This window comes from Somniosus microcephalus, chromosome 6 (genome assembly GCF_052327205.1).
Source record: "Somniosus microcephalus isolate GS21.2 chromosome 6, FLI_Smic_1.0, whole genome shotgun sequence".
NCBI classification, from domain to species: domain Eukaryota; kingdom Metazoa; phylum Chordata; class Chondrichthyes; order Squaliformes; family Somniosidae; genus Somniosus; species Somniosus microcephalus.
The window spans coordinates 19,658,025-19,682,718 of record NC_140992.1 but is presented as its reverse complement, the minus strand read 5'-3'; the positions used below and the strand labels follow the sequence as shown (position 1 = coordinate 19,682,718).

General features: G+C 46.6%; 1 protein-coding gene across 1 annotated transcript in view; it reads right to left on the bottom strand.

Annotated features, from left to right (window-relative positions):
• The window catches only part of mindy4b (MINDY family member 4B), an 87,454-nt gene that overhangs the window by 39,122 nt on the left and 23,638 nt on the right, over positions 1-24,694 (bottom strand). The window contains exons 4-7 of the mRNA XM_085989598.1: positions 22,689-22,808; positions 18,627-18,724; positions 17,578-17,743; positions 10,127-10,192 (exon numbers count right to left, since the gene is read on the bottom strand). Coding sequence (XP_085845724.1) covers positions 10,127-10,192; positions 17,578-17,743; positions 18,627-18,724; positions 22,689-22,808 — 450 coding nt within the window. The remainder of the gene's footprint in view (positions 1-10,126; positions 10,193-17,577; positions 17,744-18,626; positions 18,725-22,688; positions 22,809-24,694) is intronic.

Genomic DNA, 24,694 nt, shown 5'->3' with positions numbered 1-24,694 from the left:
GCTTCATTACCCATGGCCTTTATGGCCTTCTTGAAGGTCTGGACAAACCTTTCAGCCAACCCATTGGAGGCGGGATGGTATGGGGCTGACGTGTAGTGCTTAACCCCATTGCTCTTTAAGAATTTCTTGAATTCTTCGGACACAAATTGCGGTCCATTATCAGAACAGATCTGTTCCGGCAGCCCATTCCTAGCAAACATGGTCCTTAACACTGTGATGGTTTTTTCCGTGGTGGTGGTGGACATCTTTATTACCTCCGGCCACTTGGAGTGTGCATCCACCGCTATTAGAAACATTGAGTCCATAAATGGACCAGCAAAGTCGATGTGTACCCTTTGCCAAGGAGATGAGGGCCACTCCCATGGATGCAGAGGAGCCTGTGGTGGCGCATTTTGGACCTTCTGGCATCCTAGACAGCTCTTAGTGATTTCTTCGATGTCCCCATCAATGCCTGGCCACCACACAAACGCTCTTGCTAGGTTCTTCATTTTCACTCCACCCAGATGTCCCTCGTGCAGCTCCTTTAACACCTTCTGTTGAAGTTTGGGTGGAATCACCACTCTAGATCCACACATCAGGGTTCCTCGACACACTGACAGCTGTTCTTTTCTCTGCGAAAATGCTGGCAGCGTTAGTTCGCCCTGTGCTGGCCATCCCTCCACCGTTAAATCATAGACTCGTGAGAGAGTCGGGTCATTTCTTGTTTCGTTTTCGATCATCGAATTTGTTACTGGTAGACATTCCACTATGGATGAGTGGAACATCTCTACCGGGTCCACTGTAGTCGCTTCTTCTACTATCGGCAATGGCAAGCGCGATAACCCATCAGCATTTCCATGCTGTTTGGACCTTTTGTATTCGATGTCATATTGGTGTGCCCCAAGTAACACGGACCACCTCTGTAACCTTTGCGCTGTCATGGTGGAAACGGCCTTGTTAGGGTTGAATATGGACACCAACGGCTGGTGGTCTGTCAGTAATGTGAACTTCTTGCCCTGCAGATAATGATTGAATTTCCTTACGCCCCACACAAGGCTGAGGGCCTCCCTATCTATTTGAGCATAATTTCGCTCCGCGGAGGTCAATGATCGGGACGCGAATGCCACTGGCCTTTCCGAGCCATTTGGTAACTTGTGTGAAAGTACTGCTCCAATTCCATAGGGGGAAGCATCACAAGCTAGACGAAGAGGTAACGTTGGGTTGAAATGAGCCAACACTTCTTCAGAGGTAATCAACGCCTTGCTTCTGCGAAAGGCCTTTTTACATTCCGCACTCCACTTCCATGGTACTTCTTTCCGCAACAGAGCATTCAGCGGATGCAGCACCGTGGATAGATTCAGCAGAAACTTGTGATAATAATTAATCAACCCCAAGAATGATCTTAACTGTGATACGTTTTCCGGAGCGGGGGCCTTCACGACAGCTTCTATCTTGTCAGGTGACTTGTGCAGCCCCTCTCGGTCAATGACACGACCGCAGTACGAGATCCGTTTTTGGAAGAACTCACATTTCTTGCGATTAACTCGAAGGCCATATTCCTTCAACCTAGTGAGCACCAGTTTCAAATTTGTGAGGTGTTCTTCCTCGTCTTCTCCCGTAATCAGGATATCGTCTAAGTAACACTGCGTGCTTGGAATTCCTTGTAATACCTGCTCCATGGCCCTCTGCCAAATTGCTGGAGCCGAAGCTACCCCAAAAACCAGTCTATTATAACGATACAAGCCTCTGTGTGTGTTGATGGTGAGGTACTGACGCGACTCTTCCTCGACTTCCATTTGTAAGTATGCCTGTGCCAGGTCTATCTTGGTGAAGTGTTTCCCTCCAGCCAACGAAGCAAAGATATCTTCAATCCGCGAAAGCGGGTATTGTACCGCGTGAAGCACCGGATTCACTGTGACCTTGAAGTCTCCGCAGATGCGGACCTTCCCCGGTCCCCCTGGCTTGTTACTTGGTGAAGACTTCATGACGGGAACAACGGGCGTGGCCCACTCACTCCAGTCCACTTTTGACAGTACCCCTGATCGTTCAAGTTCTTCCAGTTCTGCCTCCACAGCAGGTCGTATCGCGTAAGGTACCGATCTGGCTTTGAAAAATTTGGGGCTTGCATGTTCTGCAATCTTAACCTTTGCTTTAATTCCTCGCAGTGTTCCCAGTCCTTGCTGGAATACCTCTTTAGCTTCGTCTAATATTCTGGACAACCGTTCAGGTTTGACATCTTCCTTTCCGGAATCTACCGTCATGGTGTTTAGTGAATGCCAGTCTATCTTTATTTTCCTGATCCACTCCCGTCCCAGAAGTGGTGGACCTCCCTCAGGCAACACATACAGGTCCATCCTTTGGTGCTCTTTGTCCTTGTATCTCACCTTGACTTCTATCTTTCCGATGGGGTATACTTTGTACCCCGTGTATGTCTTCAATACTAGTTCCGTATCCCGTAGGGGAATATGCTTGAATAACTTTTTATAATCATGCTTATTCATGACCGTCAACGCCGATCCGGTGTCCACTTCCATTTTCACTTGGACTTTTGCAATCTGTAGTGTGATCCAGATAGCTTGTCGGTCAGCTTCATTACTCACATTGTGAATTCTCAGACTATCCAGTTCCTTGCAGTTGGAGTGTGAGTCCGAATTCTGTTCTTCCGGACTCTTCCTAGTCACCTCATGTACCTTCCTGTACCTCTTTTGTGGTGACTCATTATTGTTGGTCTTCTTTCCTGACCGGCATACCTTAGCTATGTGACCGAGCTTGCCACATTTCCTACATTCCTGGTTTTTAAACCAGCATTGGTTCTGGTCGTGTGTTGTCTTCCCACAACGATAGCATTTCGTTGTACCCGAAATAATTTGCTGCACCCTGAGTGCCGCTGCCTTTAGCTGCATTTCCGCCGTTCCTTTCGCTACGGCTTCATTCGATGCAGCAATAAGGACAACCTTCTCAAGTGTAAGATCGTTCTCTTCGAGCAGTCGTTTTTGTGTTTCTTCCTTCGACATTCCGCACACGAATTTGTCTCGCAACGCCTCTGTCAGATTCCCTCCAAACTGGCAGTGTTTCGCTAGTCTACGCAGTTCGACCAAGTATTCTGCGTTGCTTTCGTCTTTCCTTTGCGTTCTCGCATAGAATTTGAATCGTTCCGCCAACATCAACGGTGTGGGGTTCAAGTGATCCTTCAGAACAGTCACAATATCATCGAAAGTCTGATCCGCCGGTTTAGCTGGTGCTAGTAGATGCTTCAAGAGCTCGTATGTCTTCGCGCCCATCGAGTTTAGCAAGGGTATAGCTTTGTCATCTTCTTCTATTTTATTGGCCTCACAATAGATCTCAATGCGTTCCACATACGTGGCCCAGTCTTCTACCTCGGAATTAAAATCGTTGATGTTACCACGCTTAGGCATCTTCCTCTCTTCCTGATAACACCATGAATTATTTCTTAAATTTTTTTTTTTTTTTTCCAAGTTGGCGGTTCCCGTGAAAATGGCGGTTTCCCGCGCTTATCTTCTCTCCCCGCCCACTTCAATGGCGGTTCCCCTGCTTCTGTCTTCTTCTCCGCCTAATGGCGGCTTCCCGCGTTTCTTCCCCTGGCGGGAGGGGTACACTTTCCCCACGGGCGACGGCCGCTGGCTTTCAGGTTCACAGCCTGCGCGTCGGCTTCAGTGCTTTCCCTTTTCTCGGCAGGGCAACCGGCGCTGGGTACACCCCGTTGACGGCGAACAGTTTCAGCCGCTGGGCTGGCTCTCGCTCAGTTCCCCTTGCTCGGGCTCTGTCTCTCTCCCGCTCGCTCGGCTCTACCGGCGCTGGGTACACCCCGTTGACGGCGAACAGTTTCAGCCGCTGGACTGGCTCTCGCTCAGTCTCCCTTGGTCGGCTCTGCCTCTTCCGCTCGCTCGGCTCCCAATCGCGCCTCCCAGCCCTCTCGCAGTCCGGTGCTTCCCTCCCCGGCTGTGTTTTTATATCTTCCCGCGCCTACGCTCCCGGTCGCAGCGCTTCATGGCTTCGGTCGCTGCCCGGCTTTTCCCGCCGGTCGCGGTCTAGCTGTCTCACGACGCCGTTGCGTCCCCCAGCCTATTAGTACCGCGGCTTCCTTGCTCCACGCTGCCCCAGTCTCAGCGCCTCTGGGCCCGACTTCTGTCCGGCTCCTTTCCCCCTCGACCGTGGTCGAGTGCACCGCCCTTATCCTCCGGTTATTCTTTTTACTTTTCCCTTACTCACAGTCACCGTGGCCGCCTTGCTTCTCGTGCTGATCGGCTCACTCCTCACCGTGGCAGAAGGGACAGTCAGTGCCTGTTGCTGATGGAAGTCTTTGTCTCTGAATTCTTCCTCCTTTCCAGCTCTGCAGACTCGAGTTTTCTCCCAGCAGAATGACGAGGGCGGTTGCCTCTTCTCGACGCTCGTTAACTGCTTCGGAAGTATTGTTGCCGCAGGGTATGATCGGACTCGTCGCCACTGTAAAGTCTGTGGGTTGTTTAGTTAATTAATACACAGACTCCAAGAGTAACTTAAAACAAGACTTTACTATTCGAAGGTCAGGGCGAATCTGCCCAATACTTCCTGACACAGCACTTATATACCGGTGTGGTCACCGTCGGTATTACAGTATACAGAAGCCAACAAAGTAGTGCAACACCTAAAGTAGTTCTCTTAAAGGTAGACGGGTACATACACTACAGCACCCGTTGCCATGGAGAGGAGGGCCACTCCCATGGGTGTAGAGGGGCATGTGGTGGTGCATTTTGGACCTTCTGGCATCCTGAGCAGCTCTTGGTTAGGTCCTCGATTTGTTGATCGATCCCCGGCCACCACACATAAGCCCTAGCAAGGCTTTTCATTTTCACCCCTCCCAGATGACCTTCATGAAGCTCATTTAGCACTCTCTCCCTTAACTTGGGTGGAACCACCACTCGGGATCCACACATCACTGTCCCCTGGCATACTGACAGCTGTTCTCTTCTGGATGAGAATGCTGGCAACAGTGAGTCGCCATGTGTTGGCCATCCCCTCACCGTCAAATCATATACCCGAGACAGTGTTGGATCATTGCGGGTCTCCTTCTCTATATCCGCGTTAGTTACTGGCAATCGTTCAATTATTGACGAATAAAATATCTCGATAGGGTCCACTGCTGGTGCTTCCTCCACAGTAGGCAGTGGCAGGCGTGATAGTCCATCAGCGTTTCCATGCTGTTTCGTGCCTTTATATTCTATTTCATATTGATTCGCCCCTAGAAACAGGGACCATCTTTGTAACCGTTGTGCAGTCATCACTGGAACGCCCTTCTTAGGATTAAAGATGGAGACAAGTGGTTGGTGGTCAGTCAGCAAGGTGAACTTCTGCCCATGCAGATAGTGGTTGAATTTTTTTAATCCCCATACTACGCTGAGGGCCTCCCTGTCAATCTGGGCGTAGTTGTGCTCGGCTGAGGTTAGTGACCGAGACGCAAAGGCTACTGGCCTCTCCAACCCGTCTGGGAATTTGTGCGACAGCACCGCTCCAATACCATAGGGTGATGCATCACATGCCAAACAAATTGGTAGTGCTGGGTTGAAATGGGCCAACACCTCTTTTGATGTGATCAATTCTTTACACTTCTGGAAAGCTCGTCTATGTTTGTCATTCCACTTCCATGGCACCCCTGTTTGCAGTAGGGTGTTCAGTGGGTGTAATACCATGGACAAACTTGGTAAGAACTTATGGTAGTAGTTTACCAGCCCGAGGAACAACCTCAGTTGTGACAGATTTTCCGGTGCTGGAGCCTTGACTACTGCCTCAATCTTTTCAGGGGACTTATGTAACCCCTCTTCATCGATGACGTGGCCACAATACGAGATCTGCTTCTGGAAAACTCGCACTTGTGGCGATTAGCTCGTAGCCCATATTCCTTTAATCTGGTGGGCACCTTCTCCAGGTTGGCGAGGTGATCACTGTCATTTTCGCCCGTGACCAGGATGTCGTCCAAATAACACTGGGTTCCTGGAATCCCTTGCAGGACTTGATCCATCGCCCTTTGCCAAATAGCCGGAGCCGATGCTACCCCGAACACCTGCCGGTTGTATTGATAGAGACCTTTTTGAGTGTTGATCGTGAGGTATTGTTTCGAGGCTTCTTCTACCTCCATTTGCAAGTACGCCTGGGCTAGATCAATTTTGGTGAAGCGTTTACCTCCAGATAGCGAGGCGAAAATATCCTCAATTCATGGAAGCGGATATTGCACCGTGTGAAGGACTGGGTTCACTATCACCTTAAAATCCCCACAGATGCGGACCTTTTTTGGTTCCCCAGGCGTATTACTCAACGACCTCTTCATTACAGGAACGATGGGTGTAGCCCACTCGCTCCAGTCTACTTTGGACAGTACTCCTGAACGTTCCAACCCTTCCAGCTCTGCTTCGACGGCTGGTCTGATCGCATAAGGCACTGGTCTCGCCTTAAGAAACTTTGGGCTTGCATTTTCCTCTATTTTTATCGTTGCTGTTATGCCTTTTAGTGTTCCGAGTCCCTCCTGGAACACTTCTTTTGCGTCAGTTAGCATTTTTGACAGTCGTCCAGGTGTGACGTCGTCATCCTTCTTGGCCTCAACCTTCAGTGCCTGTATGGAATGCCAATCTAATTGTATCTTCCGGATCCATTCACGTCCTAGCGGTGGTGGTCCTCCATCTGGCAATACATATAAGTCCATTTTAGGTATTTCCTGGCCTTTGTATATTACTTTCACCCTTATTTTTCCTTTGGGGTAGACTTTTTGCCCCGTGTACGTCTTCAAGACAATCTCTGTAGCTTTCAAGGGTATATGTGAAAATAGCCGCTTGTAGTCCCTTTGGTTTATGACTGTTAAGGCTGATCCTGTGTCCAATTCCATTTTCACTTGGACTCCGCCTATCTTGAGTGTAACCCAGATAGTCTGGTGATCCTCCATTTTGGTTACCTTATGTAGTTTCAGACAACCTAGCTCCTTGCTTCCGGAGTCTGTGTCACTTTTCTGTTCGTCTGAACTACTGTCCATCACCTTGTGTACCTTTTTGTACTTCTCCTGTGGAGATTTCTTGCTGTTGGTTTTCTTCCCAGACCTGCAGACTCTTGCTATGTGTCCTGCTTTTCCACACTGTCTGCACTCTTGGTCCTTGAACCAACAATCCTTCTGGTCGTGTGTTGTTCTGCCGCAGCGATAACACTTCCCTGTTCCATAGGACATTTCATTGGTGCCATATTCTTGCGGTCTCCGTTGTATCTCTGCAGCACCCCTTGCGGCTGCTTCGTGTGATACTGCCATACTGAAAGCCTTGTCCAGCGTAAGATGCTTTTCTGATAGAAGCCGTTTCTGGGTTCCTTCACTTTGAAGCCCACACACAAACTTGTCCCTTAACGTATCTGCTAGTCCCACTCCAAACTGGCAGTGTTTCGATAGCTTGCGCAGTTCCGTTAAGTACTCAGCATTGCTTTCGTCTTTGTGTTGGTTCCTTTTATGGAACTTAAATTGTTCTGCTATCAGCAGCGGTGTGGGGTTTAAGTGGTCCTGTAGGATTTCTACTATGCTTTCAAAATTCTTATTCACAGGCTTCTCTGGGGTTATTAGGTTTCGCAGTAACCCATAAGTTTTTGCACCCATGGAATTTAACAAAACCAGTGCTTTCCTAGCATCTGGCACTTCATTCGCCCTGCAGTACACCTCAATACGTTCCACATATGTCGCCCAATCTTCGACTTCATTGTCGAACGTAGAGATATTGCCACTCTTCGGCATCCCTGGGTGTGATTTAACTGTCAAAAATGGCGTCTCCCGTGCTTTCCCTTCTTCTCCGCTGGCACAAAATGGCGTCTCCTGTGCTTTCCTTTCTTCCCGCGCTTGCCCTTCTTCTCCGCTGCGGCTTCTAAAAATGGCATCTCCCACGCTCTTCCTTCTTCTCCGCGGCTCAATGGCATCTCCCGTGCTCTCCCTTCTTCTCCCCGCGGACACTGTTCAGCCCTTGAGCCCTGGCTGTGCTCTGCGCGTTTTTTTTTTTCTGTGCGCCTTTCCCGTTTCCGCCGCTCGGTCCTGAACCCAGCTGCTGCTTTACCCTCTCTCTCTCCGTTTTGTTTTTCCTCGACGCCACTCGGTTTTCAACCCCCGGCTGCGCCCTGTGCGCTTCACCCTCTATCTTACCCCGTCGACGCTGCTCGGCTTTTTCTCAGCCGTCGGTCGGCTCCAGCCGCCGCTGTCCGGGAAGGGTCTGCGCTGTACCTGTCATCAGTCTGTTGCTGATCGTCGTGGCTGGGGAACCAAGCCCGGCTCTCCACAGCCTCCCCTGCGATGTTCACTCTCTGCCGGACGACTGGGCGGTTGCTCGTGGTCGACGCCCGTGTTTCTGGCCTTGACTTTCTTCCACCGCCCTCCCGGAGCGAATTCTCGAAGGGAAATGCAGAGTTGCAGGTAGATTCGAATCGACACTCGTCGCCACTGTTAGATCCGTGATTCTTTAAATAGGATGTTTCCCCAAGAACTACACGGATGCTGTAACTTAACAATCAACAGGTATTTACTGGAGCAGAGTAGTCTCAAGACTGAAGTACAGAAGCCTGCTCCGGCTTTATATACAGGTGTGGTCACTGCCGGTACTACAGTATACAGGAGCTGTAAAACAGTTCTCTCTTAAAGGTACATACACAACATAAAGTATCTGCTAGTCCCGTTCCAAACTGACAGTGTTTCGATAGCTTGCGCAGATCCATTAAATACTCAGCATTACTTTCATCTTTATGCTGGTTCCTTTTGTGAAACTTAAATCTTTCTGCTATCAGCAGCGGTGTGGGGTTTAAGTGGTCCTGTAGGATTGACACTATGTTTTCAAAATCCTTTTCTACTGGCTTCTCTGGGGTTATTAGGTTTCGTAGTAAGCCATACGTTTTTGCACCCATTGAATTCAACAATACCAGCGCTTTCTTGTCATCTGGCACTTCATTCGCCTTGCAGTATACTTCTATGCGTTCGACATATGTCGTCCAATCTTCGACTTCATTGTCGAACGCTGTGATACTGCCACTCTTCGGCATTTTTGGGTGTGGTTAGACTGGCTTAAAATGGCGTCTCCCGCACTTTCCTTTCTTCCCCGCTGCGGCTTAAAATGGCGTCTCCCGCGCTTTCCTTTCTTCCCCGCTGCAGCTTAAAATGGCGTCTCCCGCGCTGGTGTCAACGCCGCTCTCGGTGGTCCTCGTGGCAAATGGCGATGCCTCGCGTTTTCCTGCGCGCCTCTCTCCCCCGTTGACGCTGCTCGGCCCTCGAACACCGGCTGCGCTCTGCTCTCTCTCGTCTCTCTCCCCGTTGACGCCGCTCGGTCCTGAACACCGGCTGCGCCCTGTGCGCTCTGCCCTCTCTCTCTCCCCCGTTGACGCTGCTCGGCCTTTTTCTGTGCCGCTCGGTCGGGCTCTAGTCGCCGCTGTCCGGGAAGGGTCTGCGCAGTACCTGTTGCCAGCCCGTTTCGCTGGACCACCGTGACTGGAAAGCCAAGCCTGGCTCTCGACAGCCTCCCCTGCGATGCTCAAATCTCCGCTGGATGACTGGGCGGTTGCCCGTGGTCGATGCCCGTGCTTCTGGACTCAACCTCCTTCCACTGTTCTCCAGGAGCGAATTCCTGGGAGGTGATGCAGAGTTGCAGGTAGGTTCGAATCTGCGTCATCGCCAATGTTATATCTGTGTATCTTAATGTTGTGTCCTTCAATAATCAGACAACAGACTGCAGGGAACGATTCAACAGGTGTTTACTGAATGAGGGTTACTCTAGAACTAATTGTACAGATCACTACTCAGGGTTTATATACAGGTGTGGTCACTGCCGGTACTACAGTATACAGGAGCTGTAAAAAGTAGTTCTCTCCCTTAAGGTATATATACATTACATACATTGCAGCAGGCAAATGAAGTTGCGGTACAGATCAGCCACAATCTAGGGGCTGAATGGCCTACTCCTGCTCCTATGTCTCTCTATGTTCTTAGTTACTGTTCCATGCTCACCCCTCCTGCGCCCCTTCCCCGACTAATCAATCCAATCGCAGCAACCCTTCTAAGGTCTTCATCTTGCACGAACCAGAGCCAGTGCGCCGCTATACAGCGTACAGTTTCACTTTCTAACAGCAGTAAAGTCTCCGTCTCAGTACTTACGCAGTGTATCTGTTCAGCGATGAACTTCTGCAGCTTTCCCTTATCAGTGAATTTAAAGAGCTGGAGCTAAGGAAAAAAATAAGAAAAGTGTGAGGCAGCTTGCACAGGCCGCTCCAAAGAGACTTTGCGACTGATTACGGATTTCCCGTCAGAGATTTTGGGGTAACTTTTCAAAAGCACCTCGGAGTAGACTTCTCGCAAAGGGTTTTCCTGCTCTCCCCGGCAACCTTGTCGCCAGGTCGGTAAACACCCCAGAGAAATGGCGTAACTACAGGAAACTTTTTTTTATCCGGCACGGACGAGACCGACGTGGTGCCGGTTCATCAAAAATTCCGGATAACCAAACGCTATGGTAAAAGATACGGAGCTGAGAGCTCTGTATAAAGCAACAAAGCTTCAAAACAATGGCCACAAGTTGCAAGCGTCTCTGTAGCTTAGCAACAGCTGCAGCCACACCCTTGCACAGCAACACATGGAGGAAGGCAAGTAATAAAAGTTACCTGAAACTACTCCTGAATTTTGCCGGTTAACTGAGATTTCCGGTTATTTAGGTGCCGGTAAATCGAAAGTTTCCTGTAGTACCACGGGATCCGTTACCAACTGAACCCTTCTGTAAATACTTGCTCAGTTTCAGTGGCGTCAGCTGTTCTCTTAAGCAGCCTGAGTGTCTTACTTTCATGGGAACTATCTCCCACTGCCCTACATCTGCTTGTACAACAGTATAGCCCAGGGATGGGACGATAGCATCCCCATGTGATCTGGACCAGGCACTTTTGTCTTTTGGATGTGTATTACTTCAACCTCTCTGAAGGTGGACCGAGCAAGTACTTGTCGAGACTTGAGATGAACAGTTAAGCTTCTTTATTTCCTTTCAGGTGAACATACAGCACAACAGTTACAATCCGATTCATTTATATCCATCAATGCAACTGGTGTAAACATCATAATATAAAAATAACAAACGCACTACACTGCCCTGCTTTAGTGAGTCATCTTGCTTGACCTAAAGCTAATTTTGTCAACTCTTCTGGCCTGTTGTCCATCCTTCTCGCAGTCCCTTGCTGCCTGACTACCTCGGGCTTTCACAGCTCTCTCTCTCTCTGTTTAAATAGTCTGTCTCCCGTGTCAGCTTTGGACGACCCCCAGAGCAGAACTCACCAACCTAACTCAGGTATGACTGCTGCTGATTTGGAAATGAAAAGAGTTGACGCAGCAGCAACGAATGTGAATGATTATTGGAATGTCAAACTATCTTTAATTGACCTCAGAACACTGGTTCAGATGCCCAGTCTGAAACCTAATCTACCCATCCCAGCTCCACTGTCCTATGAATTTAACCACCTTGGGAGCTAGGTTTAGCTCAAGCGTAGCATGTTTCACATGCATCATACCGCAGACTGGACAATGGTGAATAGGAGATCAGTCACAATTCAAATCATAGGAAAGCTGTTATATTTTTAATATCTAAAAGATGCGACTGGTCACTTTAAATTTGGTTACTGCTATCTTGCTTTTCAGAGATTGAAGAGGATACACGTTACAGTCTGATACGCAAACTGACACTTCAAAGACATTATTCTGGTGCAAATACATTTTCATTGCAGAGCTAGTAGAAATTGCTTCAGCCATACTTCATGCTTTGTCCTGAAGTCTATCAAATTAAAGTAAAGCACTAGGCAACACATGCACATACCCTGAGGTCTTGCATTGGGGTGGGGAAACATAGAAACATGGAAGATAGGAGCAGGAGTAGGACATTCGGCCCCTCGAGCCTGTTACGCCATTTAATGAGATCATGGCTGATCACCCAAATTCAGTACCCTGTCCCTGCTTTCTCCCCATATCCCTTGATCCCTTTAGCCTTAAGACATATATCTAACTCCTTCTTGAATATATTTAATGAATTGGCCTCAACTGCCTTGTGTGGTAGAGAATTCCACAGTTTCACCACTCTCTGGGTGAAGAAATTCCTCCTCATCTCAGTCCTAAATGGCTTACTCCTTATCCTTAGACTGTGACCCCTGGTTCTGGACTCCCCCGCCATCGGGAACATCCTTCCTGAATCTAGTCTGTCTAGTCCAGTTAGAATTTTATAAGTTTCAATGAGATCCCCTCTCATTCTTCTAAACTCTAGCGAATATAAGCCTAATCGACCCAATCTCTCCTTATACGTCATTCCTGCCATCCCAGGTATCAGTCTGGTGAATCTTCGCTGCACTCTCTCCATGGCAACAACATCCTTCCTCAGATAAAGTGACCAAAACGGCACACAATACTCAAGGTGTGGTCTCACCAAGGCCCTGTACAACTGCAGCAAGACATCCTTGCTCCTGTAATCGAATCCTCTCGCTATGAAGGCCAACATACCATTTGCCTTCTTAACCGCCTGCTGCACTTGCATGCTTACCTTCAGTGACTGGTGCACAAGGACACCCAGGTCTCGTTGCACTTCCCCTTTTCCCAATCTATTGCCGTTCAGATAACAATCTGTCTTCCTGTTTTTGCCACTGAAGTGGATAACTTCGCATTTCTCCACATTATACTGCATTTGCCATGCATCTGCCCAATCACCCAACCTGTCCAAATCATACTGGAGTTTCTCTGCATCCTCCTCACAGCACACACGCCCACCCAGCTTTGTGTCATCTGCAAACGTGGAGATATTACATCTAGTTCCCTCATCTAGATCATTTATATATATTGTGAATAGCTGGTCCTAGCACCGATCCCTGCGGTACCCCACTAGTCACTGCCTGCCACTCGGATAAAGACCCGTTTATTCCAACTCTTTGCTTCCTGTCTGCCAACCAGTTCTCTATCCAAGACAGTACCTTACCCCCAATCCCGTGTGCTTTAACTTTGCACACTAATCTCTTATGCGGGACCTTATCAAAAGCCTTCTGAAAGTCCAAATACACAACATCCACTGGTTCTCCCTTATCTATTCTACCAGTTACATCCTCAAAAAATTCCAATAGATTAATCAAGCATGATTTACCTTTTGTAAATCCATGTTGACTTTGTCCGAACCTGTCAATGTTTTCCAAGTGCTCTGCTATTACATCTTTTATAATGGACTCTAGCATTTTCCCCACTACCGATGTCAGACTTACCGATCTATAATTCCCCATTTTCTCTCTACCACCTTTTTTAAATAGTGGGGTTACATTAGTTATCCTCCAATCCATGGAAACTGTTCCAGAGTCTATAGAATTTTGGAAGATGACCAGCAATGCATCTACTATTTTTAGGGCCACTTCCTTAAGTACCCGAGGATGTAGATTAGCAGGCCCTGGGGATTTATCGGCCTTCAATCCCGTCAATTTCCCTAACACCATTTCCCTACAAATACTGATTTCATTCAATTCCTCCCTCTCATTAGACCCTATATTCCCCGACATCTCTGGAAGGTTATTTGTGTCCTCCTTTGTGAAGACAGAACCAAAGTATGCATTTAATTGGTCAGCCATTTCTTTGTTTCCCATTATAAATTCCCCTGATTCTGACTGCAAGGGACCTATGCTTGACTTCACCAATCTTTTTCTCTTCACATATCTATAGAAGCTTTTACAGTCAGTTTTTATGTTCCCTGCAAGCTTACTCTCATATTCTATTTTCCCCATTTTAATTAATCCCTTTGTCCTCCTTTGCTGAATCCTAAACTGCTCCCAATCCTCAGGTTTGCTGCTTTTTCTGGCCAAATTATATGTCCTCTCCTTGGATCTTATGCTATCCCTAATTTCCCTTGTTAGCCACGATTGAGTCACCTTTTTTGTTTTATTTTTATGCCAAACAGGATGAACAAATTCTGTAGTTCATCCATGTGATCTTTAAATGTTTGCCGTTGCCTATCCACCGTCAACCCTTTAAGTAATGTTCCCCAATCCATCCTAGCCAACTCCTGCCTCATACCATCCTAGTTTCCTTTATTTAACTTCAGGACCCTAGTCCCTGAGTCAACTACTTCTCTCTCCATTTTAATGAAGAATATTATGATCGCTCCTCCCCAAGGGGCCTCGCACAACAAGATTGCTAATTAATCCTTTCTCATTACATAATACCCAGTCTAAGATGGTCTGATCTCTAGTTGGTTCCTCGACATATTGGTCCAGGAAACCATCCCGTATACACTCTAGGAATTCCTCCTCCACAGTATTATTACTAATTTTGTTAGCCCAATCTATATGTAGATTAAAGTCACCCATGATAACTGCTGTGCCCTTATTGCACGCATCTTTAATTTCCCGTTTAATGCCATCCCCAACCTCAGCACTACTGTTTTGGGGTCTGTATACAACTCCCACTAACGTTTTGTGCCTCATGGAATTTCTCAGCTCTGCCCATACAGATTCCACATCATCAGAGCTAATATCCTTCCTTACTATTGTGTTAATCTCCTCTTTAACCAGCAATGCTACCCCACCTCCTTTTCCTTTTTTCCTGTCCTTCCTGAATATTGAATACCCCTGGATGTTGAATTCCCAGACTTGGTCATCCTGGAGCCATGTCTCCCTAATCCCAATTATATCATATCCATTTACATCTATTTGCACAGCTAATTCATCCACCTTATTACGAATGCTCCTCGCATTAAGACACAAAGCCTTCAGGCTTGATTTTTTTTAACACTCTTAGTCCTTTTAGAATTATTATTTACTGTGGCCCTGTTTGATTTACACCCTTGATTTCTCTGCCTTCCACTTTTGCTTTTCTTCTTCCTGTCTTTTGTTTCTACCCTTGCTTCTCTTTCCTCTGCCTCCCTACACAGGTTCCCAACCTCCTGCCATTTTAGTTTAAACCCTCCCCAATTTTCAGAACCTATCAAATCAATTTAATAAAGTTGATTCACCTATGGGACAGAGCTATTGTTCTCCCTTTAGCCCAACTTTTTAACTTTAAAAGCTCTGATAGGTAAATCGCAGCCAGGATGCTCCTAGTTTGCCAGTTTTATTCTGTATCACTGCACTGTAACCCAAGTGGAGGCCGTGTGTCAAGATTCTGTAATTGGTGGATGAGACTCACAGACAAAGAATTAGCGAAGTGTTGCGTCTTTTGGTATTTTTATATGCGAACAGACAGTGTGATTTAAATTTCCTGTTAAAATAGTGCAAGCTGCTGAACTGCCTGTTGCTACTGGTTGTCAGTTACTCTTCATAAACCTGTTCTAAATTTTATAGCCTAAATCATGTCCTGATAGTATTTTTTCCTCTACTCTCTGTAAGGCTTGCAAAATTACACATTTTCCCCAAAAGGAAGAAAGGAGATATTGGACTGTTTGAAGGAATATTGAGCCAAAGCCAAAGGGATTTTAAAAATTAAAAACCCCAGGAAGATTTGGCTGGTTTAAAGGGCATGTTCAGACTTGTGAAAGGCTGTGACACAGGGAAGGTGGGGTGAGCCCCCGAGTTTGGATATTGGACAGGCTGGGAATGTCCTAGGCCACCTCAGCCCTTACATAAAGACAATAAAACCTGTTCCTGCCGAAAATCGCAGAGCCAAAGTACATGAATAAAACAGTACATGCCCGCAGCAACACAAAGGAAAGACCATAGCCCAACAGGATACAACAATCAAACAGCAGTCCAAAACCAATCAAGGAGTTTGACAAACGTTTTGCATTTTTAAACTAGTTTCAAGGCAATCCCGAAACCAGTTAAAGGCCGATTAAAGTTAGATGGACCATCCCCGAAACTCATTAAAGACTAGATGGGCCATCCCCGAAGCTCGTTAAAGTTTTAAAGCATATTAAAAATAACGAGCCCGCCAAATTTAACAAAGAAACCCGAGATTTGGCGGTCAGATAAGCCAGGCCTCAAACTAGTATAACTGAGGCCTGCCTTTTCAGTGTACAGGTCAGTTCGTCATCAGACAGTCGGCTCAAGTTCAGTTCAAGATCAACAGTGAGAGCACAGTACCGCTCAACGGATCATCAGAAGAACTGGAGACTTGAAGGAACAGAAGGAGAACGAAAGTCGCGGCAACCGAAGGCCTAAAGAAACCAATAACTACCAATATTACCACCAACCAGGTAATATTGGGCCACCGTGACCAACAAGAAACCAACTACCGAAAACTCGAAAAGCAAAGACTTGTTTCTACTCTACAGGCTAGTCTGACTTACCCCTGGGTAAGATTTCAACACAAAAGACCCTAAAACTTGCCCTAACCAAAGAAAATTGGGTAGTTACCCGATACATCCAACAGTGCGACTAACCGCATCAACGGACCAACCCAAACTGAAGACCCAACGCAGGTGCAGTCTTCTACCACGTCTGGGGTACGGCAGGCCCCAACCGCCACAACTAAGGAGAACGCCGAAATCGCGAACCTCTATAATCTGTCAAGAAAGTCGTTTGGTGAGCATTTCCTGGTCCTCTGGATTTCAACCTAGTTAGGATAGTGGGGTTGGGAGGGTAAGGGTTTTTGTCTATTGTAATTCTCCCTTGCATATTCCAAGTGTTCCCCACCCTTTTAGAGTATAAGTTTTATTGTGTTGTATATTTTCCTGTCTCAAAATAAAGATCTGAATTTTTTTGACCAACCCAGGTGTCTGTTGCAAGTTCATTACAAACCCCAAATAAGTCCAAAGTCTAGAACAAAGGGAGTGGGAGCAATTCGAACCGCTCAAAGAAGTCAGAGGTGAAGCTGACAAACAACCCACATACCACCCCTTACATCTCCGAAGTTTAGAAGACCATGGAAGGGCCTGAGCCACATCCAGCTAAACAGAGGAATAAGTGTTCATCCCCATGGCAACACTACACTAAATATAGTAACAAGGGTTCGTCCCCTAGGTAACGTTACACTAAATATAGTAACAAGTGTTCGTCCCCATGGCAATACTACACTAAATATAGTAACAAGGGTTCATCCCCTAGGTAACACTACACTAAATATTGTAACAAGGGTTCATCAGCCATGATCTCATTGAATGGCGGAGCAGGCTCGAGGGGCCGAATGGCCTACTCCTGCTCCTATCTTCTATGTTTCTATCCCCTAGGCAACACTACACCAAATATAGTAACAAGGGTTCATCCCCTAGGCAACACTACACTAAATATAGTAAGAAGTGTTGGACCCCCTAGGCAACGTTACACTAAATATAGTTCAAGGGTTCGATCCTTAGGCAACACTACACTAAATACAATAAACTGGGTTTGACCATTTTATATATCAGATATGATATGCATGCATAGTAATATTCCAATTCTTAAGGAAAGACGGGTTGCTATGGGAGTGGTATTTGATGCAGAGCTAAGGGAAATAATTCCTTGCTCTTCTTGAAATAGTGTATTTAATGTCCATCCAAACAGGCAAACTGGACCTTGCTTTAGTGTCTCATTCAAAGAATAGCAAACTTTGCAAAGTTTACAATATGTAATCATGCATGATTCGCAAGAAACCACATTTCAGATTAATGATTGTGATGTATGTGTGGGAATGGGTCTTACTCTCTCCGTGTAGCTGTCCATCTTGTAGTCGGTTGTAGGAGGGAAATAAGAGTCAGTGGTCACCAAACAAACAGCGCTCCTGACTCCGTCCCCTGCTGTCCACAGAATGTCAGAGAGCGCTGCCGCCAATGCTTTCTCTTGTTCTTTTTGGCTCACTTCAAGCAGGCTGTAAGAGAATGCAGAAAACGTGAGACACCGGTTGTACAGTCACTCCACCTGTGACCAACTTTAGACCCAAACGACGGGTGGCAACTGAGGGCTGACTACATTAAGGAAGCTTTAACGCCTCAGATACAAGACAGGGCCAGTCGTTACTTGGCATGCTGCCACTAACTTTCTTACTTTCTTGCTCCCGACATCCTCCCTGTGTTGAAATCAAGGTTCCTCACACTATCTCCTGCTCGAATTCTAACTAGGGTTGCCAACACTGGTTGGACATATTCCTGGAGGCTTCATTACAGGATCGCCCACTTCCAACCGTTCCGCCCCTTTTTACCCATCTCCAATATTTTTTTTTATAACTAATTAACAAAGGTGATCAAAGAAAATAGAAACATAGAAGATAGGAGCAGGAGTCTGCCATTCGGCCCCTCGAGCCTGCTCCGCCATTCAATGAGATCATGGATGATCATCATGAAAAAGAAAATGAAAAATATACAAACCATCTTTTTGAATGCTGCTGATTTTTCTCCTGCCTTGCTCACAACAGCGTCCAGGAGATTAATCTCTAATTCCTGGAAGATCCCCGGGACAATGCTGGAGGGCTGGCAACCCTGATTCCAACCTCTGTAAATGAGGGGCTTAACACCTGCTTTCGGAGAGCTCCCCCCAGGTCCGAGGCACTCCTGAGGGTGACGGCAAGCCCGTGATTGGGCCCTTCCCCCCTCCCCCCCCCATTGTCCTCCCCCTTCTCCCCAGGGCTCACCCATGGGTCTCTGCCCCAAGTGTGATGGAAGCATCTGAAAACTAATTGAAGACAATCAATAAAATCTCACAATTACTTTATAGAGTTTACTGAATAAGTCAAGGTGAGAGTATTTTTTTTTTACCATTTTATGTTGTGGTTTTCCACTTCACTATTTCTGTTGAACAGTAAGTACTTGAGGACATGTGCTTGTACAGCCATCTGAATAGTCCGTGTACCACTCTTTGAAAAGAATGAATAACTTTTAAAACACATACACAAATAGTATCAACACTATTTTATACATTAGAATCCTATGAGTCTGCTAGAACACTCCGAGAGTAGAATATTTTAAAGGATAAATGTGTGCGGATATACAATATACCATCTGGCTGTACGTTCTCTAGTTGACTTTCAAAATGCAGTGAATGGGCACCGTAACCTTTTCAATCTTTGGCAGCATCTCCCAAACCCACGACCTCCACCACCTAGAACATTGGTGGTGCAAAATACGGCCCCGGGGTCTGTATCTGGCCCGCCAATTCATTCTATCCGGCCCGCTGCAACGGGACAGAAGTAGAACATGAGCCAGAGCTCGAGCTGCACATTAGTCCGAGTCGAGTCATGGCTGCTCATTTTGATGACTCTTTTACCGAAGGTGTATCCAGAGTACGACGGCTGGGGTGGGGTGGGGGGGGTGGGGGGTGGTTCTCATCACCGTCTTAGGACACGGGATTGGATCCCGGAGCACAAGGACTCCAGGTAATGGCACGCGATTGTAGTTCAGGCCTTGCGAAGCCTCGGGCCCCCGTACTGAGCACACTGAAAAGCGAACACCTCTCGCGTCTCCGCAGACTCGAACCACTCTGTCAAATAGCCACGTAGGCTTTCAGTACATTTAATCAATCCATCAATCAATTCATTCATTTAGTAACGGAAGATTTTACTATTTTACACTACATTTTGTGTATTTAAGATAGCATCGGACTACTATCTGAATTTATGTTTATAAATTATTGGGAGAATTTATGTTTATAAATTATTGGGAGGGTAGAAATGGGAGTGATGAACAACACTATGAGTTGGTCTGTTTCAAATTTACCAAATTAACACTGCTCTCACCGATGACTGTTATTAATTCTTGCACAATTATTCACTCGTTTTAATATTATCCCACTTAATTAGCATAGTGGAGGCATAACTAAATGGACCCGGGCATATTGGACATTGCACTCACTGTTTTTAATTTATGTCCCTTTTCCCCCATGAACAATTTAAGTTTATTGTCATGGGTGGAAGAGGGTTGTAGAGATTTATGTCGTTGGCCAGTCCCGGTAATAAATAGCACGCAGGGGGAAGAAACGCGCATTATAATGGCGCATCACCAGTGCCCATTCTCAAGTGAACGTCCAGCAAACTCTATCGGCGTCTTAGCTTTTCTCGGGAGTGATCGCACGTTGACAATGAACAAGCCCAATTTGATGGCTGATCTGGGGCGCAATTTGGGGCATAAATCATTTTCCGAGTCACCGAATTATTTCTTAGTGAGGTTTCAAAGGCATCGAAGTAGCACTTTCATGTGCAGTTTTTAAAGGTTGTATCAATGATTTTATCCTTGATTGTGCCTTACACCATGTTTAGAATTGCCATGGAAGCAGATTCGGTCTCTCATTTTCCACTATAAGAATGAATTTAAACCATTTGGAATAAAGGGCTGGATTTTCATTCAGAAGTCGGGAAGGAGGCGGGACTACAACTTTCGGGTTGTAGTCCCGCCTCCATCGAGAAGCGGCCAATCCATGCGATTTTCACTTGATTGACTTTGTTGAGCCCGCCCAGCGGGCTCAGCAGGCCAATTAAGGGCCTCCCGGCAACAGGTGATGTCACAGACTGAAATTTCATCTGTCAAGACATGTTGACAGATGAAATATCAGCGTTTCACAGCTGTTTGAAGCTGTCAAACACTGACAGTCTTACTTCTAACCTGAGTCCTTCTACACAGACTCGGTTAGAAATCTCTCCTGCACAGAAAGCTGCAGGCTGTCACTTTTGACAGCTCGCGGTCATTCTGCTTTCTGTGGCGGCTGAATGATTGACTCCCAAAGCCTAGAGGAAGGAAGGCTGTAAAGGTAAGTACAGGTAATTTAAACTTCTTTACACACTTTAGACACACCAAACACACTTACCTTTGCACTCATGCACCCATCACTCACCTGAACACCGACGTCTCGACCCCTCCAAGTCCTTCAACCCGACGGCCCGACTCCTCTAACCTGGCGTGGTTTGGAGCCGTCGGGAATCCCACACGACAACCTTCAAAATAGGGATTAGGCTAAAAACTGCCTGTTAACTACCTGTTAACAGGCAGTTAATTGGCACTAATCCCTTCCCGCCTCGGGTCGGCGGGTCCCAGTGCGGGGCGGGTACCCGCCTCCTTTGAAACTTACATGGAGGCAGGTTTTGGGCGGGATGGTGTCGGGACCCCTGAATTCGGGATTTTAGCCCCCCGCACGTCTAAAAGCCCGCCTCACGGCACACTGAAAATCGACCCCAAACACTCCGTGCACTTTTCAATGTGACTCATAAACCTCTATCATGTTTGTTAGCCTGTTAATAAGTGTTGTTATTTTTATTAAGTGTAGAAACAACATGAAGGGTTCTTTATATAATAAATGCCATAACAAATTTTAATGCTAGTTGTTGTTAACACAATTCATTTTCTGTGTGAGGCCCTCAACAGCTCACCACGAATAATTGCCCACCCCTGAACTAGAAGGGCAAGGGCAGCAGGCGCATGGGAACACCATCACCTCCAAGTCACACACCATCCTGACTTGGAAATAGATCACCGTTCCTTCATCGTCGCTGGGTCAAAATCCTGGAACTCGAAACCTATCAGCACCGTGGGAGTACCTTCACCACATGGACTGCAGCGGTTCAAGAAGGTGGCTCACCACCACCTTCTCAAGGGCAATTAGGGATGGGCAATAAATGCTGGCCTTGCCAGCGACGCCCACATCCCAAGAATGAATATAAAAAGAAAAATGATCTTATCTAATTGGTTTGACTCAATTTCAAAAATAGGTTATTATGTGAAACACTTTGAGGCATTTCAATGTTCTATATAAATGGAAATATCATTTATTATTGTAAATGTTACTTTTTTTGTAAAATCTTTTTATTTATTGTATCATTACTCGCATTCTCTGGTAAGTTGTGCAGTTTGAGTTGGTTAATCTTTGGATAGCTCCCCGACAATGCTTGAGGCGGTGGACCCTAAACCTAGGCTCTTACAAACCTGCACTTAAGCTTCCAGGGCTTATGAATAGAAGACTGAAGGGTGATCTGATCGAGGTGTTTAAAATGCTAAAATGATTTGATAAGGCACATACAGAGAAACTATTTCCTCTGATGGGGCAATCAAGAACGAGGGTACATAATCTTAAAGTTAGAGCTAGGCCTTTTAAGAGAGAAATCAGGAAACACCTTTTCACATAAAAGGTAGTAGAAATTTGGAACTCTCTCCCTCAAAGGTCTGTGGATGCTGGGGGACAATTGGAGCTTTCACGACTGAGATCGATAGATTTCTGTGAGGTAAAGTTTGATGTAAAAAGACGACTGAGTGCTTGGTTTGAGTATAAAACAAGGCTTTAATCAACTGTTTCAAAACCATGAGATTTCTAGTTACATCACTAGTTCATAGAAGAAGATAGGAGATAGGAGCAGGAGTAGGCCATTCGGCCCCTCGAGCCTGCTCCGCCAGAAACACCCTGAGCAAGCTGGGCCCACGCCCGAGTATTTATACTCCTTGGACGGCGCCACCAGCTGGCCGCCCAGTGTTACTTCATGAGTCATGATAAGATTCATGACAAAGGTATCAAGGGATGTGGAGCTAAGGCGGGTGAATGGAGTTGAGGTCCAGATCAGCCGTGATCTAATTGAACGGCGGAGCAGGCTCAGAGGATTGAATGGCCCACCCCTGTTCCTATAACTTAAGTAAGTTGGGAGTTGCCCTAATGAGGACAGAGGGGCAGATTTTCAACTTGCTGCCTGGGTTCAAAACAGCCGGCCATTATAAAAACCGCCCGATTGATTTTCAGTGGCGGGCAGTGATGGGTTTTTTTTTTTGCACATGTCAGACGCCTGGACAAACCAAACAATAAAAAAAAGTTCCCCCTTGGCCTGATTTTTGTATAACGACACTGACCCTTTCTGCCTCCAGTGCATACGACAAGTCTGAATAAGGGTCTCGGAATTTGAAGTGTGATTTCTTCCATTCATAATTGAAAACTTGAAATGTCGTTCCAAACAGGATTTTCCGTAACGCCTATGTTAACAGAAAAAAAAAAATCAGAAGTCGTTACATAGCAACTGTAAAGATACAAAAGGCATCCATTTTAAACCTGTATTACTCCATGCATCCACCCAACTAGGCCTCAGGGAAAGTTTACTAAACCTTGTTCCGATCCCAAAATGGTAGCTCAATTAGCCGGCGCAGGCACGGTAGGCCAAATGGCCTCCTTCTGTGCTGTACCATTCTATGATTAAAAATAGATTCATTTTAACCACACTATAATGTTTCTATTACAGCCCTGCCTTTGGAGACAGTTCTTCAATAGAAACATAGAATTATATAGAATTTACAGCACAGAAATAGGCCATTTGGCCCAACAGGTCTATGCGCTACACGAGCCTCCTCTCGCTCTGCTTCATCTCACCCCGTCAGCATAAACCTTCTATTCCTTTTTCCCTCATGTACTTATCTAGCTTACACTCTGTTGGTCCAGATAGGTCTTCCTCTGACACGGGACAAGGCGTTTGACCAGAAGCAGGATTGTGCATGCCTAGTTGTTTGAGGTCACATTTGAACGAATGCAGACTTTTAGGGGGGAAAAATTCAGTTGTTTGCACCTCCCGTTAGCGCCTTAAGAGGGCGCTAATGGGGCGCAAAGCAACTAGCGCCCGGGCGCGGCGATGTTTGCGCCGCTCGCGAAATTAACTAGACATTTTGCGGCGGCGCTAAACACTACCGCCACGATCTCCGGCAGATTGTGACGTCAGTCGAGTGCGCAATGCCCCGTTAGTGCCCCGGACCGGATATTGAGCGGCGCCCCCTGCCTTACCGCCTGCCGCTAGCAACGACAGGTTGAGGGGAGCGTTATGCTGTCAGAAAGGGACTGGGGGAGCGCTATTTAAAGGCGACCGCTTCCTGCCTTTTTTTGTCGGTGACATTTTTGCACCATGCATTCTGTGAGAGAGAGAGAGAGAGAGAGACTTCTGGAGAGATTCAATGCTGTGTGAAGGAGTTTTGAGTACTGAGCAGCACTTTGCACTTTCATTTTGATTTGCCCTTCCTTGCTTTGCCAGCGCTCTGAGGTAGCGCCTCGCTCCTCGGCCTTTGCGTCTTAAGACAGGTGTGAAGCACCTGATTTAGCGCTCCAATCACCTCCAGGGGCGATAAAAGCCAAGTTTGCTGTCGGAGGCGATAATTAGCGCCAGGCGCTAAACTTTGCGCACGGCCGATAATCGCGCCCCAAACGGGGCGATACTAAATTTTTCCCCCTTAATGCTGCTGCTAGTCATTGGGATTCATATAAACGGGTGAAGCTGGAAAAACTAAACATGTTGGCATGCTGTGGAATCACTTCATAGAATCATAGAAGGAGGCCATTCGGCCCTTCGTGCCTGCGCTGGCTGTTTGAAAGAGCTCTCCAATTAGTTCCACTCCTCAACTCTTCTCCTATAGCCTTGCAAATTTTTCCTTTTCAAGTATGCATCCAATTTCCTTTTGAATGTTACTATTGAATCTGCTTCCACCGCCCTTTCAGGCAGTGAATTCCAGATCATAAGAACTCGCTCTATAAAAAAAATTCTCCTCATCTCCCTCCTCTGGTTCTTTTGCTCTTACCCTTGAAGCGGTTACACATCACAGATGGATTAGTGATCAATCTACAAGGAGACATCAATGATCAATCTTGTATCCTGTTGTCCCCGATTCTGAGGTCACTAAAGGTAGTGCTGATCACAAAGCATAATAGTCAATCCAATGTGCTTGACACAGAGAAACACTTAGTTGGATCGTAAAGCCTTGCCTAACTTGGAGGTGAGTGCATGGTGATGGGAAGCTGACATCATTGCAACATTTCTAATTGACTGTAGCGCACAATGCTGCAACACAATAGCTGCAATAAGTTCAAGGTGACTCTCTACATG